Source organism: Limanda limanda, chromosome 19 (genome assembly GCF_963576545.1).
Source record: "Limanda limanda chromosome 19, fLimLim1.1, whole genome shotgun sequence".
NCBI lineage: Eukaryota > Metazoa > Chordata > Actinopteri > Pleuronectiformes > Pleuronectidae > Limanda > Limanda limanda.
Window position 1 is genome coordinate 22010779 of NC_083654.1, and position 16556 is coordinate 22027334.

Genomic DNA, 16556 nt, shown 5'->3' on the forward strand with positions numbered 1-16556 from the left:
GCTGCACGACGACATTTTTCTTTTAGTTTCCATCTCTAACTAGAATATGGCCGACAGCAAAGCTCCCAAAAGTGAAGCCACGGCTTCTTGATTGCCCCCTGGTGGCTGACTACAGTCACTAACTCTTCTCCTCCGTGTTAGCAGACATGGACCAAACACAGAAATCAAAGTAGACGTTAAATGTTTGTAAAGATGTTTCAGGTCGTTGTCGCTGATGTTTGTTCAAGTGTTTCTGATCAGTTTGGTTTCCATCAGTTATTTGATGATATCAAATGGGCTCATGATAGACAGCTGAGACTGATTGGTCGAGGGCATGTGTGGGCGGGACCTTGAGATTGCGGCTCCACTCCACGACCTATATTATATATTTTGGTTTAATTTGTGTGCGGCGGCAGGAAGTGGAGACGCGTGGTCATCTTCACAGTTGAAGTCTCATCTCGTTGGAGCTGCTTCTTAACGTCTGAGCACAGAGAAGAGGAAACGCACAAAGAAGGTTTGCACACGATGAACTGTTTATTATAAGAGTTTATTTCCACTTGTTAGAGCGAGAAAAGTTTATTTTTATTGAGTATTTTCGTGTTGCACGTTGAGTAGAAGCTCGACTTCACTTCCTGGGGCTCGACTGTCGCTGCACGAGGGAGAAAAGGGAAATTTATCAAAGTCCCAACTTGCCTTCGATAAATATCCAACATTTGAGAAACATGACAAACGTCCTGAAATCCTATTAAAATGTTTAATCTCCCACTTTCTACAAGATGTCACTTTGCAAAATAGAAACAACTAAACCTTATTCTTCAGATTAAAGATTAAACTGCAGAATATCTTCAATAACAACACTCGAGCCGGAAGTCGTGAACGTGCTTATATAGTTTTGGACCTGTATAAAATATATTTATATATGATATATATTTAGTCTTTTTTGAGGGGGATATTATCTGTATTATACTATATCATATATTATATTTATTTAATTTTGAACATGGATCTTTCTCAAAATTTAAGAAGGTGTCTTACATTTTGGGGGAATTTGGGCGTTAGTAAAACTCCGTTTCAGAATCCACTGCAGATGTTTCAGTGGATTTTCTATCATTCTTTCGTCTTTAGAATCTCTTCACATCAACAGAAATCTAAGAGCATTTATTTATTTTCTTTGGCAAAAGTATAAAAACCCTATTTTAAGATGATTCGTCCTCAGAAATGTACAGTTTGTAAAAAGATGAATGTTTGTGAAGCTGGAATATAGAAACGCTGTCGGCTTCACGTGGAGCCGACGCTGCTGCGATATGAGATTTTAATTTTTAGCATCGCTAACGCTGCTGATGGAACTATTACAAAGCAGTAGATCTGGTGTTAGTGTCGGAGCGGGGGGGAAAAATAACCTACAGAAATGATTAAAGCTGAAATTAATTTTTCATTTCCTGTTTGGGAACTTGTACATAATGTATTTCGGGGGGAAACTACATCCAGGGAAACAACACTTTCCATTTCTGATCAACAACTGCTTCTGTTTCCTTTACCTTTATTTGCTTAAGAAATCAAAGGTCTCAAGTTCAAGATGTCTTGTTGTTCCTTTGATGTCAAAGAGAATCAAAGCAACTGTAACTGTAGAATGTAAATAAGCCTCATTGACCTGATGACGTCATCACGCTGCTTCAGCTGAACTCTCCACGTCTATATAACCAGAATGTAAAAAGCATCTACGGAGAGAAATAAATAAAATGTGACGGGTAAAAAGAGGAAAGGACTTTAAAGACCTCGTGAAACGGAGATTTGAGCTCATGAGGAAATGAAAGAACCTCAGCCTTCAGCCACAGGGCGGGTCGGGTCTCTGTCAGCATGTTTTTGAGCAAGGCACTAATTTCAATGTGACAACTAAATGCATGAATGAAATGCTGTGTCCTCCCCTAGTGGCCGGAGCAGGTGTTGCATGTGATTGTAGGAGCCTGGACTCTGTTCTCCATCACTTCACGAGTAAAGATACCTGGTCCCCTGTTTTTCACGAGGTCTTTGACTTGTTCTTTGTTCTGACTCAGTTTAATGCAGCAAAATGAAACGTGGCAAATAAAGGATGTTGAAAGAGTCTCTGTTGAAGGTTTATTGTTTTTTAAATGCTTACATGGATTAAAAGTGGCCAAAAGACATTGAATCAGAACGATCACACATGATCTCAGTCTGCAGGCGCTGGTTTCACCTTGTTAACCCCTAGCATCCAGGGCCTGGTCCATGTGTCCTTTCTTCTTGCATGACCAGCATTAATCTGGTCCTTTGCATCTGGAACAAGAATCCTGTTTTCATCCCTGGTGTCTTGGAAATGACGAGAGCACTTAGTCTACGTACTCTCCCCAGAGGCTTGAGTGGAGAATACGTAATTTACCCTCGACACCCGACATTGAACGGAGCAAACAGCGGAGAAGTTCTTGAAGATGGATGACATTAAATTAATAATTGAAGTGGAGTAGTACCGTGAGCTGTACGATCCTCGGCCGTGTTGTATAAAGACAAGATTATAAAGGACGAATGCTGGGACACCGTTGCAGTTAATGACAAATATCAGCTGTGTGTGTGATCACGGAGAGGAATCGCAGGATGACCGCCGCGGAGTTAAGAGTGTCCGGTGTGACCAGCCAGCGTCCGGTGTAAACCCGGCGTAAGGGGCGGGCACAAGTCGTCCTTCAGTTCTTTCTACCCACAACAGTCAAGAATACGGCTTTAGCCCGTTTGCCGTGAAGAATTTTACTAACCTTTGCAAACAGGCTTCAAATCCTTGTTCACTTTTGTCCGAATGCCGCTGCCACACTTCACCAAATCTCCTTTCACCGTAAGGAACATCCCAGTCGTCTGTTGTGTTGACAGAATCAGTTCGAAAGGAACAGGGGATGAAAGGAGCGAGCGTTGGTTGCTTTGATCACAGCCTCTACGGTCTCAGCGCCCTCTATAGGAATCAACAGGTTACAGCATAGCGCCTCCTAGCACCTCTTCTTATTGCTGTACTGTTTACGAGCTTTTCTTTTAAACACCAGATTTGGTACCACTGCGATCTCCTGTAACAACTCATTCTGAGGAGAATAGTTTCAGGGCGACTTCGCCCACGAACGAGAAGAAGCTGTGCATCATGCCTTTGGGTTTGGCTTTGGTCAGGTGGTAAGCTACAGTGGAGACGACTTCCTGTTCGATGAGCGAATCCGTTCTCTGGAGGGCGAACAGCACCAGCTGGGCAGAACCGAACTTCTTCAGCAGGTCTGCGTAGATGGCCTTGTGGAGCTGGAAGCACTCTGGGGTGAATTCAAAATTGAAGTCCTTGACCTCCACCCAGGTTTTTTCCAGCAGACGAGTGATGATGTTCTCTGAGTTTGAAGCGCGGGACCCACTTGCTTCCTTGATGGACTTGGAGATCACCTTGTCCACCAGTAACCAGACCAGTGTTTTCCTTTTCCTCTGCTGTTCGTCCTCTGAGTTCAACGCCAGACTGACCGCTCCCCTCCTGGCGTTGGGGCGCTGCAGCTCGATGTCCATCATGGCGAGTCGCACCTCGGCCCCTTGTTTGATGGCCTGAGTGTTCAGCCACCAGCTGGTCAGGCCCAGGACGCACTGCACCTTGTGCCACGCCTCCTCACAGATCTCAGCATTTGACTTGTGCGCCGTGTGTCGGCAGATGACGTGAAATAACTCAAACACAAAATCCTGGTCTTTACCACTGAAGGCGTGCTTCAGACTCCAGAACGTGTTCATATAATCCATGTGTTCTTCTCCTTGACCGATCACCCGGAGCAGCAGAGCGTCGGTCACGGAGAAGAGCGGCAGCGTCTGCAGACTTCTGTCCGAGTGGAACTTGGTCTGGATCTGTTCCACGATGTGATACAGTAGCGCTCGGATGAAGTGCACGGACAGAAGGATCTCGATTTTGCCGCCGCCTTTTTCCGACGCCACACTGCGATGTCGGTGAGACATATGATCTGAAGCCTTCTGGATCTCCAGAGAAGTTTGAGATTTCAGCTGCGATCTCTCCCAGGTCTGGACGTTGTTCAGAAGTGGGGCGCTGATCTTATCCGCCTGCTCGCTAATTATTTCAAAAATTGCAGCAGCTACATCGTCTTCTGGTGACGCAGCTTCAGGATCCTCAGAGCTGACGGGCTGGAGGTCCTCTGTCATCTGGAGGTCCTCTGTCAGCTGGAGGTCCTCTCTCAGCTGGAGGTCCTCTGTCAGCTGGAGGTCCTCTGCCCGGGCGCTGGCAGCCAAACTGTTGTTCTGATGGGACGGTCTGAATGGTTCCAATCCTGCCGTCCTGGGTCTGAAGACAGAAAACAACCGGCAGGTGTGATGCATCATGGCGTTGAGTCTGTGGGGGGGAATGCCCTGTGAAGCAATCCTCTCCGAGCACATGATGTTTTGCAGGACAGCGTTGACTTTCTTCACAACCTCCTTAACGAGCAGCGCCCTCAGGAGATCCACGGCCTCACACGGGACCTGATCCTGGTCCTTCATCAACGCTCCGAAGCTGAAGAGGATCGGGTCGCCCACGGTGGAGCGAACGTTCTCCTCTCTCACCACCACAAGTCGACGGTCGAGATTCTTCACCACTGCACGTGACACGCACGCCACGAGCTCCAGAAGCAGCTCGGCGAGCAGCGTCTTCGTGGCGCCGTCCGGCTCAAACACCACCATCAGCTGGAACTGCTCCACGGTCATCTCTCTGAAGAACGACTCCAAAAGAGAACGAGAATGTTCCGACATCGCATCCCACTCCGGGCTCTGATTGGTTCTCTCTTGAGGTGTTGTATAAAGGATAAACACATTCTCATTCATAATGGGGAATCATATCAAAGATCAAAGGAACCCTTCAGACTAAATGATGAGATCATAGAAAAACTATTATTCCCTATTTAAAAGAGACGTTCCTAGAGCCACTAGATGGCGCTGTGCACCTTGATGTTGGTTTAGCAACCACTGGGTTCTGTTGAAATAACAATAAAGCAGACGTAACTTACTTCTGGATTTTCAACCTTTATTGAAATAAACATTGGACGAATATTTTTAATAAACACCTGAAAAAAAACATATATAATCATAGGATCATAATATTTCATTCTACACTTATCTAGAGGGATATTCTCCATCATTATCCATTGTTCTAATAAAAATCTTTATTATACCATTACTATATTTCTATTATACTATATTATCTCTCTCTCTCTCTCTCTCTCTCTCTCTCTCTCTCTCTCTCCCTCCCTCCCTCCCTCCCTCCATCCCTCCCTCCCTCCTCCTCTCTCGCCCTCGGACTCAGATTATCTCCATCGTCCTGCTGCTGCTGAGATGTGAGTACTTGCTTCATTTGAATTTAAACCTGTAAAATCAGTGAATATCTTCTTCTCTTCCTCAGTGAAACTCCGTCGTCAAAACATCAGTTTTTTCTGGGACTTTAATTAAATATCGTTGTAGCTTCTGTTGATTTTAATCCACTGATTCACCTGCTGAACTGACGGATTCACCTTTCATTCAGCATCAGAAACATCTGCATCTGATCTGAGCTGCAGATGAAACCTTTAGAAAAACAAAACCATCTTTAATTTCATGTATTTCTGCTCGTCTGGGAAGGGGGGAGAGGGGGGGTGGGGGTATTATAGCGTGCATGTTTATCTCCATCAGTCAAATCCAGTCGAGTCCGTCAGGAGCTGTCGCTGCCACTCTAATCTCAAACCTACAACTCCAACAATAACCTGTTTCAAACTGCTGTGTGTGTGTGTGTGTGTGTGTGTGTGTGTGTGTGTGTGTGTGTGTGTGTGTGTGTGTGAGTGTGTGTGTGTGTGTGTGAGATGAGACATATTTAAATTATTGAATTAGAGTTTTTTTTCCAAAATGGTTCTGTTTCATTAAGTCGCTGCTAAATCACTCAGTACTCAGACTCAGACTAGCAATACTACAACAGGAAAATACTCTATTACATGTGAGTTAGAGTAGCAATACTACAATGTAAAAATACTATTGAACAATGTAAAGAAGTAAATGAAGTGGAAATACTCTAAGTAAAGTTAATGTAGCGTATTGAAGATAAACTGTTACATAGAAAGTAAAGTGGCAAAATGATGATGTGAAAATACTCTTAGTACTTGAAAAGTAAAGTAGCAACTCTACAGATTGGAAATATTCTAAAGTAAAAGTAAAGTAAAAGTAGTAACACTAAAGTAACACCAGAAATATGTGAAGATACTTTTGTCGAGTTCTGTTTTTCTGACGTCTGAAGTTTAAACTGAGCTGAAGTGAAGAGTTCTGACCCGGATGTGTCACATGACCTCCTGAGACGCTGCCACACATTGTCCTGTTTGCTTCGTCTCTCTTCCTGTCACATGACCTCCTGAAGGTCGACTCCAGACGGTGCAGGGACTCCAGGAGCGGCCGGGGGTCTGCCGGGGGAGGGGGGCCCCTCGGCTGCGGCCCCCAACCTGACGAGCAACAGACGACTGCAGCAGACGCAGGCGCAGGTGGACGAGGTGAGGACGCGTCGACGCTAACTCACTGTTAGCAAAATTAGTAATTCAGATATTTTTCACTTAAAGAATCAAACTCACAAACATGAGCAAAATGCTTTCCTTAAATCAGAGTTAAATATAAGAATTCTTTGTTTTCATAGATAAATGTCGCTCACTTTGCGTTTAGGTTGAATATGTGGTCTCTGAGCCGTGTGAGTGACATGTCCTTACCATGTCCATTACTATCATATATAAATATATATTTTATGTTATATTATATACTATGAGTACTGTACTATTTTTATATACTGTCTAACAATAACATTACCATCATATCATCAGTACTATTACCATCATCTTGCCACTGCACCTTATCTACCTATTTATCTTGTGTTTCTGTTTTTTTATTCTTTCTACCTCAATATTTTTTATTTATTTATTTTATTTATTTTATTTATTTTATTTATTTTATTTATTTTATTTATTTTATTTATTTTATTTATTTTATTTATTTTATTTATTTTATTTATTTTATTCAAATATACCGGCTGCTATGACGACTTAATTTCCCTTCGGGGATGAATAAAGTAATCTATCTATCTATCTATCTATCTATCTATCTATCTATCTATCTATCTATCTATCTATCTATCTATCTATCTATCTATCTATCTATCTATCTATCTATCTATCTATCTATCTATCTATCTATCTATCTATCTATCTATCTATCTATCTCTCTATCTATCTATCTATCTATCTATCTATCTATCTATCTATCTATCTATCTATCTATCTATCTATCTATCTATCTATCTATCTATCTATCTATCTATGTGTATCTATCTATCTATCTATCTATCTATCTATCTATCTATCTATCTATCTATCTATCTATCTATCTATCTATCTATCTATCTATCTATCTATCTATCTATCTATCTATCTATCTATCTATCTATCTATCTGTCTATCTATGTCCTCTCGTCCCTCAGGTGGTGGACATCATGCGCGTGAACGTGGACAAAGTCCTGGAGCGGGACCAGAAGCTGTCGGAGCTGGACGACCGGGCGGACGCGCTGCAGGCCGGAGCTTCGCAGTTCGAGAGCAGCGCCGCCAAACTCAAGAACAAGTACTGGTGGAAGAACTGCAAGGTGAGAAGCTGTGGCTCGTTTTCCCATCATGCATCAGTGCCACTCTGACAACGAAGAAACAAAGAGTATAAATAAAGATGGACGACATGACGGCTCCAAAAGTGAAGCCAGAACATCTAGATCTCCCCCTGGTGGCTGGATGCAGTACAGCTCATAAACTCCTCCTCCTCCATGTTAGCACACTGGACTTGGACCAAACTAGAAATCAAAGTAGACGTTAAATAAATGTTTAAATAAACGTAAAATTTTCAAGTCGTTCTTATCAAACTGATGTTTGTTCAAGTTTCTGATCAGTTTGGTTTTAATTAGTTATTTGATGATGTAAAAACAGTTGAGACTGACTCCTGATTGGTCGAAGGACCTCGATGACATGGCTCCACTCCAACTCCATCATCCATCCTCCATCCATCCTCCATCCTCCATCCTCCATCATCCTCCATCCATCCTCCTCCATCCATCCTCCATCATCCATCCTCCATCCATCCTCCTCCATCCATCCTCCATCCTCCATCCGGCATCAGCTGCCGATCTATTTTTATCTCAACGTCACTTTGTCAAAACCCCGCCTCCGATAGACAGAGCTGTTCCATGTCGTCCAATCAGGAGCTGCCGTTCACAGAGCTAGAAGAGGATTAACGATCAGCAACCAGGAAGTGAGAGAGAGAGAGAGAGAGAGAGAGAGAGAGAGAGAGAGAGGGGGGGGGAGAGAGAGAGATCTCAATCTGGATTACAGAGATTCTGAGATTAAAGAACCAGCTGTGATCTGTGATATAACTCCGCCCACACACACACACACACTGCTTTGTTCTTCTCTACTTGTGAGGACTCTCTCTCTCTCTCTCTCTCTCTCTCTCTCTCTCTCGCTCCCTCACTTTCCCTCTCTCTCTCCCCCTCTCAATGATCACTTGTTCTTGTTAATCTCTCTCGACCTCCTCCCATCAGAGGTGAGGTGATTTCCTCTCAGTCTGCAGCTCGGATTTATTTAAACACACAAACAAACAAACACACACACATATTGTAAATGTACAAATATAAAGATATAAATTCTAACGCACAGTTTCACTGAAGAATCTGATAAAACAATCATGAAAAACAAAAAGCGTCACTTTAAAAACCTTTTAAACACAAACACATAATGACCCAACGTTCTCTGATTCTACGACAACACAAAACACAATAATGGAAAACATCCTGGAAATAACTTTGCTTGAGAACTAGTTTAGTAAATGATTTATGGATTTAAGGATTAGATGCTCCTCAATGCTTTTCATCTACAGGATTACATGCTTTTATTTTTTATGATCATCTGTGTGATTTTTCTTTGTCTCCAGATGATGATCATCATGTCCATTATCGGTGTCATATGTGTGGGAGTCGTCTTCTGTGAGTATCACAGATCAAACTTTTCTCATATTTATCAACGTTTGTCAAACTTCACAAGTTAGAATTGTCCTTATAGATTATATAAGTGTGTAGTTTAACACTGACATGTTGAATAGCTCCTCTGGCGCCACCCTCAGGTCAACATGCTCAGTTCACATGATGCAGTTGACAGGTTATCGTCTTTGTTTGGAGTTTTTATTTATTTTTCTCTAACCTCCATCAAATTGGTTATGTTTTGTTTCTTTATCATGTTTACACTAAAACTTCAGGACAGATTACGACAAGTCTTGGTGGAGGGAAGTCGTGAAGTTTAGGAAGTAGCTCAATAAAAGTTGGTGTTCTAAAACTTTCAAGGATTTCTCAGAGTAACTCACGTCATGGTCCAACTCCGTCCTGAGGAAGATTATGATTATGAGCTAAATTGAAATATTAGTTTTGTGAGAATCTTAAAAACATCAGATTATTTCCTGTCCTCGTTCAGACGACGAGTCCTGAATCTGAAGCTCGTACGTCTTCTCTTGTTGACGTTGTTTTCTCTCCTCAGTGTATTTCTTCTACTGATCTGCTCCTGAAGACGAACCAACAGGACGAGTCTTCACCGACAAACACCGACTCAACCAAATTCAGCCTCTTCCTCCTCCTCCTCCTCCTCTTCCTCACCGACACCTTCCCCACAAACCTTCATGCATGATCTGAAATGTGCTCCAGTGCCTCCAGGTTTCTCAGCTGAACAGCAGGAGGATGTAATGCTGACGAGGACCAGAAGGGGGCGCTCACTGCGTAAGGACGGTTTCTTTTCTTTCTGCAAGTTTCGGATCGTATCCCAGTAACAAATGTCGCCATCTTGTGGCCGCGAAAATGAAACCGAACGACGGCAGATCAAAGATTTGAAGATCGAAGAGACAAACGCCTTCAAGAAGTCGTCCGTAGTTAATTTAAGAAATTGAGAAAACCTAAAAACTTGAGTCAAATTAAATGATCAATTTGCTCCTCCTCAGATTTCTGCTCTTGAGTTGTGTGTTGATAAAGAGGCTGAAGGTCCAGCAACAAGACTTAAATATGAATTTGAAATCTCCACATTACTTATTTTGTGTTAAACGGCTGATTTTGAAAACAGCTGTAGAAGAGAAATAAAGGAAAAACCTTTGTATTGTATGAAATATGACATGTCACATATATGTTAATTTCGTTTTGATGGACAGTTTTTCTTGCTGTGAATCATCACTGAACATTATTTTAAACACAAGTTAATTTCTCTTCCTCCTCATGTCTGTGTTGTACTTGCTGCCCCCTTGCTGTCAGTGTTGGAACTGCTACAGCTGTATTTCCACTAAGAGCAGAAATCCTCCATAAATCAATCATTTCCATTTCTCCGTTTGTCCTTTTCACTGATGTTTACTCTCCTGGTTTTATCTGAAATCGTCTCGTGAATCAACCCGACGTCCTCTCGTAGTTTCTGTGGTTTGAATGTGAAACTTGATGCTTCGTTCTGAACCGTCTGTGTAGATTGTTCACAAGAAGAATGTTTGGTGAGTGTAGTTTTAATCGTCTACGAGAGGCTGTAGATATTAAAGGATGGATTATGAAGAGAGAAGTTTCATACTGTAAATGACACAGAGACATGTTGAGGTGATTCTGATTGTGAGCTGGGATCAAATAAACTCATATTTGCAAAAGAAATGTAGCGTGTGTGTGTGTTTTTTATTGGATTCTGCTTGAGAATAAAACTAATTTAAGTACACATTTGATTTACTCTTTTTCCCCAAGATCTCAGGAAAACAGAGGAAATCAAAATGTAATAACTTCTTAAATATGTATGTTAAAAAATTAAATAAATAAAATGTATGATCCCATGTGCGTTCAGGGCTTCCGTACAGAACAAGTAATTAATTTGTTTTTTTTATTTTTTATTTAGGTCCCAAAAAAACATCATAATAACATTATATCAATAATATTAATACAGAAATTGAAAAAAGGAGGAAAAAAAATAAAATAGCTTTTCTGTCCACCGCCTCAAACTTGTGGGTCAGGAGGGGGGGGAGGGGGAATCGATCGTCCAGAAAAACTCTGTAAAGTCTGTTTGGGAGAGGGGGGGGCGGGTGGGGGGGCGTGGTCTGGGCGTGGTGTCAAGCTTGGGCGCGCTGTCCGTCATTCTGCTGTGCACCAATCAGGAATGTGGAGGTGAGGCAGGGGCGGTTCCGAGGTAAAGAGCCGAGTCGAGTTTACTGCTGCGACATCTGAAGAAGAAACCAGACGTTACAACTCTGAGAAACGACACAGTCAAGGACCAACAAATACTCTACACAACTTCAACTTCAGTTATCGTATCATAAATCTTTGTTAATAAAGGTATTCAAAGTTAGAACAAGAAGTACGAGCATGTGGTCGATCACTGTGACCTTTGACCTCTGAAAGCTAATCGGTTAAAGACGAGACATTAAAATAACTCATCTTCTACTTTTATTTGAACGTCTTCAGTAACATGAAAATGTTCTCGGAGGAACTTGACAAAATTAATATTAGTTTTCAGATGTAAACATTAACCTGTAAATAAAGTTTATCAAACTGTTAAAAAAAGTGTTTTGAAAAAACCCAAACTGTGACAACAACTTCAGTGTGTGTGTGTGTCTGTGAGTTTGTCTGTGTGTGTGTTACCTGTTGTGTCTAGGTGTGTGTTTCTGTGTGTGTGTGTGTGTGTGTGTGTATTACCTGTTGTGTCTGTGCCTGCGTCTGTGTGTGTGTGTTACCTGTTGTGTCTGTGTCTGTGTGTGTCTGTGTTACCTGTTGTGTGTGTGTGTGTTTCCTGTTGTGTCTGTGCCTGTGTGTGTGTGTGTTACCTGTTGTGTCTGTGTGTGTTTTTGTTTCTGTGTGTGTGTGTGTTACCTGTTGTGTCTGTGTGTGTGTTTCTGTGTTTGTGTTACCTGTTGTGTCTGTGCCTGTATGTCTGTGTGTGCGTGTGCTACCTGTTGTGTGTGTGTCTGTGTGTGTTTTTGTGTCTGTGTGTGTTACCTGTTGTGTCTGTGCCTGTGTGAGTGTGTGTTACCTGTTGTGTGTATGTGTGTGTGTGTGTGTGTTACCTGTTGTGTCTGTGTGTGTGTTACCTGTTGTGTGTGTTACCTGTTGTGTCTGTGTGTGTGTGTTTCTGTGTGTGTGTGTGTTACCTGTTGTGTCTGTGTGTGTCTGTGTGTGTGTTACCTGTTGTGTGTGTGTCTGTGTGTGCTACCTGTTGTCTGTGTGTGTGTGTTACCTGTTGTGTCTGTGCCTGTGTGTGTGTGTGTGTGTGTGTTACCTGTTGTGTCTGTGCCTGTGTCTGTGTCTCGGGCCCTCGGCTCGCCAGCCGGCTCAGGATGTTCCTCTCGGACATCTGCAGCCGCACGGCGACCGGCGGTATCCGGGCGATGGTTGCCGGGAGACGGGTGACGTCGGCCTTCATGTCACTCAGCAGCTCCTCCAGCTGCTTCAGCACTGAGAGAGAGAGAGGGCGAGAGAGAGAGGGCGAGAGAGAGAGAGGGCGAGAGAGAGAGAGGGCGAGCGATGAGGACCAGTCGCAGCAGATTGACCATCAGACTCTCCGTCTCCTCGGTTACCGTGGTTACCTTTGTGCAGGACGGCGTTGGCCGGCTTGTTCCCGGACATGGACTCTTTGCTGAGGTGCTGGTGCGACTCGGCCAGACACTCCACCTCGCTGAAGCGCGTGTTGAGCGCCATGGAGGGGTGGGAGGGGTCCTCCGACATGTTGAGGTAGGCGGCGCGGCGCAGCTGCTCCTCGATCACCAGCGCCTGCTCCAACAGCTGGAAGAGAGGAGGAGGAGTCAGAGAGGAGGAGTCAGAGAGGAGGAGTGAGCGAGGAGGAGTCAGAGAGGAGGAGTCAGAGAGGAGGAGTCAGAGAGGAGGAGTCAGAGAGGAGGAGTCAGAGTCAGAGAGGAAGAGTCAGAGAGGAGGAGTCAGAGAGGAGGAGTCAGAGAGGAAGAGTTAGAGGAGGAGTCAGAGAGGAAGAGTCAGAGAGGAAGAGTCAGAGAGGAAGAGTCAGAGAGGAAGAGTCAGAGGAGGAGTCAGAGAGGAGGAGTCAGAGAGGAGGAGTCAGAGAGGAAGAGTTAGAGGAGGAGTCAGAGAGGAAGAGTCAGAGAGGAAGAGTCAGAGAGGAGGAGTCAGAGAGGAGGAGTCAGAGAGGAGGAGTCAGAGAGGAGGAGGAGTAAGCAAGGATCAAAGAGGAGGAGTCAGAGAGGAGGAGTCAGAGAGGAGGAGTCAGAGAGGAGGAGTCAGAGAGGAAGAGTCAGAGAGGAAGAGTCAGAGAGGAAGAGTCAGAGAGGAAGAGTCAGAGAGGAAGAGTCAGAGAGGAAGAGTCAGAGAGGAAGAGTCAGAGAGGAAGAGTCAGAGAGGAAGAGTAAGAGGAGGAGTCAGAGAGGAGGAGTCAGAGAGGAGGAGTCAGAGAGGAAGAGTTAGAGGAGGAGTCAGAGAGGAAGAGTCAGAGAGGAAGAGTCAGAGAGGAGGAGTCAGAGAGGAGGAGTCAGAGAGGAGGAGGAGTAAGCAAGGATCAAAGAGGAGGAGTCAGAGAGGAGGAGTCAGAGAGGAGGAGTCAGAGAGGAGGAGTCAGAGAGGAAGAGTCAGAGAGGAAGAGTCAGAGAGGAAGAGTCAGAGAGGAAGAGTAAGAGGAGGAGTCAGAGAGGAGGAGTCAGAGAGGAGGAGTCAGAGAGGAGGAGTCAGAGAGGAGGAGTCAGAGAGGAAGAGTTAGAGGAGGAGTCAGAGAGGAAGAGTCAGAGAGGAAGAGTCAGAGAGGAAGAGTCAGAGAGGAGGAGTCAGAGAGGAGGAGTCAGAGAGGAAGAGTCAGAGGAGGAGTCAGAGAGGAGGAGTCAGAGAGGAAGAGTCAGAGAGGAAGAGTCAGAGAGGAAGAGTCAGAGAGGAAGAGTCAGAGAGGAGGAGTCAGAGAGGAGGAGTCAGAGGAGGAGGAGTAAGCAAGGATCAAAGAGGAGGAGTCAGAGAGGAGGAGTCAGAGAGGAGGAGTCAGAGGAGGAGTCAGAGAGGAAGAGTCAGAGAGGAGGAGTCAGAGAGGAGGAGTCAGAGAGGAAGAGTCAGAGAGGAAGAGTCAGAGAGGAAGAGTCAGAGAGGAAGAGTCAGAGAGGAAGAGTCAGAGAGGAGGAGTCAGAGAGGAGGAGTCAGAGGAGGAGGAGTAAGCAAGGATCAAAGAGGAGGAGTCAGAGAGGAGGAGTCAGAGAGGAGGAGTCAGAGAGGAGGAGTCAGAGGAGGAGTCAGAGGAGGAGTCAGAGAGGAGGAGTCAGAGAGGAGGAGTCATAGAGGAAGAGTCAGAGAGGAAGAGTCAGAGAGGAGGAGTCAGAGAGGAAGAGTCAGAGGAGAAGTCAGAGAGGAGGAGTCAGAGAGGAAGAGTCAGAGAGGAGGAGTCAGAGAGGAAGAGTCAGAGGAGGAGTCAGAGAGGAGGAGTCAGCGAGGAGGAGTCAGAGAGGAGGAGTCAGTGAGGAGGAGTCAGAGAGGAGGAGTCAGAGAGGAGGAGTCAGAGGAGGAGTCAAAGAGGAAGAGTCAGAGGAGGAGTCAGAGAGGAGGAGTCAGCGAGGAGGAGTCAGAGAGGAGGAGTCAGTGAGGAGGAGTCAGAGAGGAGGAGTCAGAGAGGAGGAGTCAGAGGAGGAGTCAAAGAGGAGGCAACGCCATCGAACAGGAGCGACACCAACAGGCTGTACTGGTTTTACTCTTCTGGTTTGTTGCCGTTTATATAAGAAAAGCTTAAATCAGACCTGAGGCTACACCATTACAAATCACTGTTGCTATGGTTACGTGCTACGTCCACCCGACGCCACAGTTTCCAGATTCGTCATCGGAGCTTGTGTCACTTCTGTAAAGTCTTGTGTTGTTTCGTTCTAGTTTGAAAACTCTGGGTTTGTGTTTTCTTCTGGACGAACAGAAAGTGACGCCCACGTTCTCGTCCTGATTGGTTATCATCAGTCACATGACTCGACTCCATTGCTAACACTTCCTGTCAGAAACAGCTCCACAGTAAAGAAATACCTCCTCCTGCTTCCCCCCCCCCATCACTGTTGATGGTTACTAAGCAACCGACCACTCGCTCGTACCTTGAAGCGTCTGGCGAGGAACTTGTTCTTGATTTCCAGGAAGTTCCCTCGGTTCATCTCGCCCTTGAAGGGCTCGTTGAGGATGGCGAACTTCACGTCGTTCTGGATGTCCTGCCAGCGAGCGTAGCCGTGTCTGCGGGCGCCGCGGTCAAGGGCAACAACAACAACAACAACAAGTCGAACACGTTTTTAAAAACCCCGGCCGGCGCTCGACAGATGGACTCAAACACAAACAAGCGTCTGTTACGCCAACGCCACTGATGATGGAAGAGGATACTGTATGATGCCGGCCAGCAGCCAGTAGTCATGGCGACGGTGCCAGATCTCGTTGGTTTTCTTGGTCACCGTGGCAGCACGCTCCTCGTTCTGCCACAAGGAGTGCAGCTCTGAGAGAGAGGGAGAGCACGTCAGCAACACAACCACAACACAACGGGTTTCTGTGTGTGTGTGTGTGTGTGTGTGTGTGTGTGTGTGTGTGTGTACCTGTGAATCCTCCGTCTGCGATGTTGAACATGAACCTGGTCTTCGCCTTCTTCTTCTCCTCGCTGACGGCTGCAGCAGCAGCAGCGGCAGCGGGGGGGGTCGGGGCAGCAGCGGGAGTGGCAGCGGCGGCGGCAGTGGCAGCGGGGGGGGCGGCCTCCTTGCTCTCGCCGTTCGGCAGTTTGGGCGACGCCTCCTCTTTCGGATTCTCCTTCTCCTCCTTCGTATCTGAGGCTGCGTGAGGAAACACACGATTCATTTAAAGAACAGAAATCTCATCGATCAAATGATTCTTGTTCCTGTTTGAAATGTTTGAAATATGAACAGAGTGAAGAACCTTTCTTCTCGTCTGCAGCCGCTGTTGTATCCATCTTTTCTGTCTTGTCTTCTTTCTTTTCTTCCGCTGCAAAGACAGATTCAAAAACTTTTAAAAACTTTTTTTTCAGATCACAACCACAAGATTCTGAAATGTATAATTACAATAGATAGATAGATAGATAGATAGATAGATAGATAGATAGATAGATAGATAGATAGATAGATAGATAGATAGATAGATAGATAGATAGATAGATAGATAGATAGATAGATAGATAGATAGATAGATAGATAGATAGATAGATAGATAGATAGATAGATAGATAGATAGATAGATAGATAGATAGATAGATAGATAGATAGATAGATAGATAGATAGATAGATAGATAGATAGATAGATAGATAGATAGATAGATAGATAGATAGATAGATAGATAGATAGATAGATAGATAGATAGATAGATAGATAGATAGATAGATAGATAGATAGATAGATAGATAGATAGATAGATAGATAGATAGATAGATAGATAGATAGATAGATAGATAGATAGATAGATAGATAGATAGATAGATAGATAGATAGATAGATAGATAGATAGATAGATAGATAGATAGATAGATAGATAGATAGATAGATAGATAGATAGATAGATAGATAGATAGATAGATAGAT

The 16556-nt window shown here is 44.4% G+C and overlaps 2 protein-coding genes across 5 annotated transcripts in view; one reads left to right on the forward strand and one right to left on the reverse strand.

Annotated features, from left to right (window-relative positions):
- The first annotated feature begins 4908 nt into the window (after positions 1-4908).
- On the forward strand, positions 4909-9562 carry LOC133025772 (vesicle-associated membrane protein 1-like). Its single transcript, XM_061092515.1, has 5 exons — positions 4909-4928; positions 6356-6485; positions 7460-7618; positions 8950-9001; positions 9546-9562. The coding sequence occupies exons 1-5, from the start codon at positions 4909-4911 to the stop codon at positions 9560-9562; spliced, it is 378 nt and encodes a 125-aa protein (XP_060948498.1).
- A 1360-nt stretch (positions 9563-10922) lies between these two features.
- LOC133025565 (chromodomain-helicase-DNA-binding protein 4-like) overlaps positions 10923-16556 on the reverse strand; it is a 29778-nt gene continuing 24144 nt past the window's right edge. For all 4 annotated transcript variants that reach the window (XM_061092261.1, XM_061092259.1, XM_061092260.1 and 1 more), the window contains exons 35-41: positions 15899-15964; positions 15565-15795; positions 15359-15467; positions 15082-15214; positions 12598-12793; positions 12291-12466; positions 10923-11238 (exon numbers count right to left, since the gene is read on the reverse strand). In XM_061092261.1, coding sequence (XP_060948244.1) covers positions 11224-11238; positions 12291-12466; positions 12598-12793; positions 15082-15214; positions 15359-15467; positions 15565-15795; positions 15899-15964 — 926 coding nt within the window. In that variant the 3' untranslated portion in view covers positions 10923-11223. The remainder of the gene's footprint in view (positions 11239-12290; positions 12467-12597; positions 12794-15081; positions 15215-15358; positions 15468-15564; positions 15796-15898; positions 15965-16556) is intronic.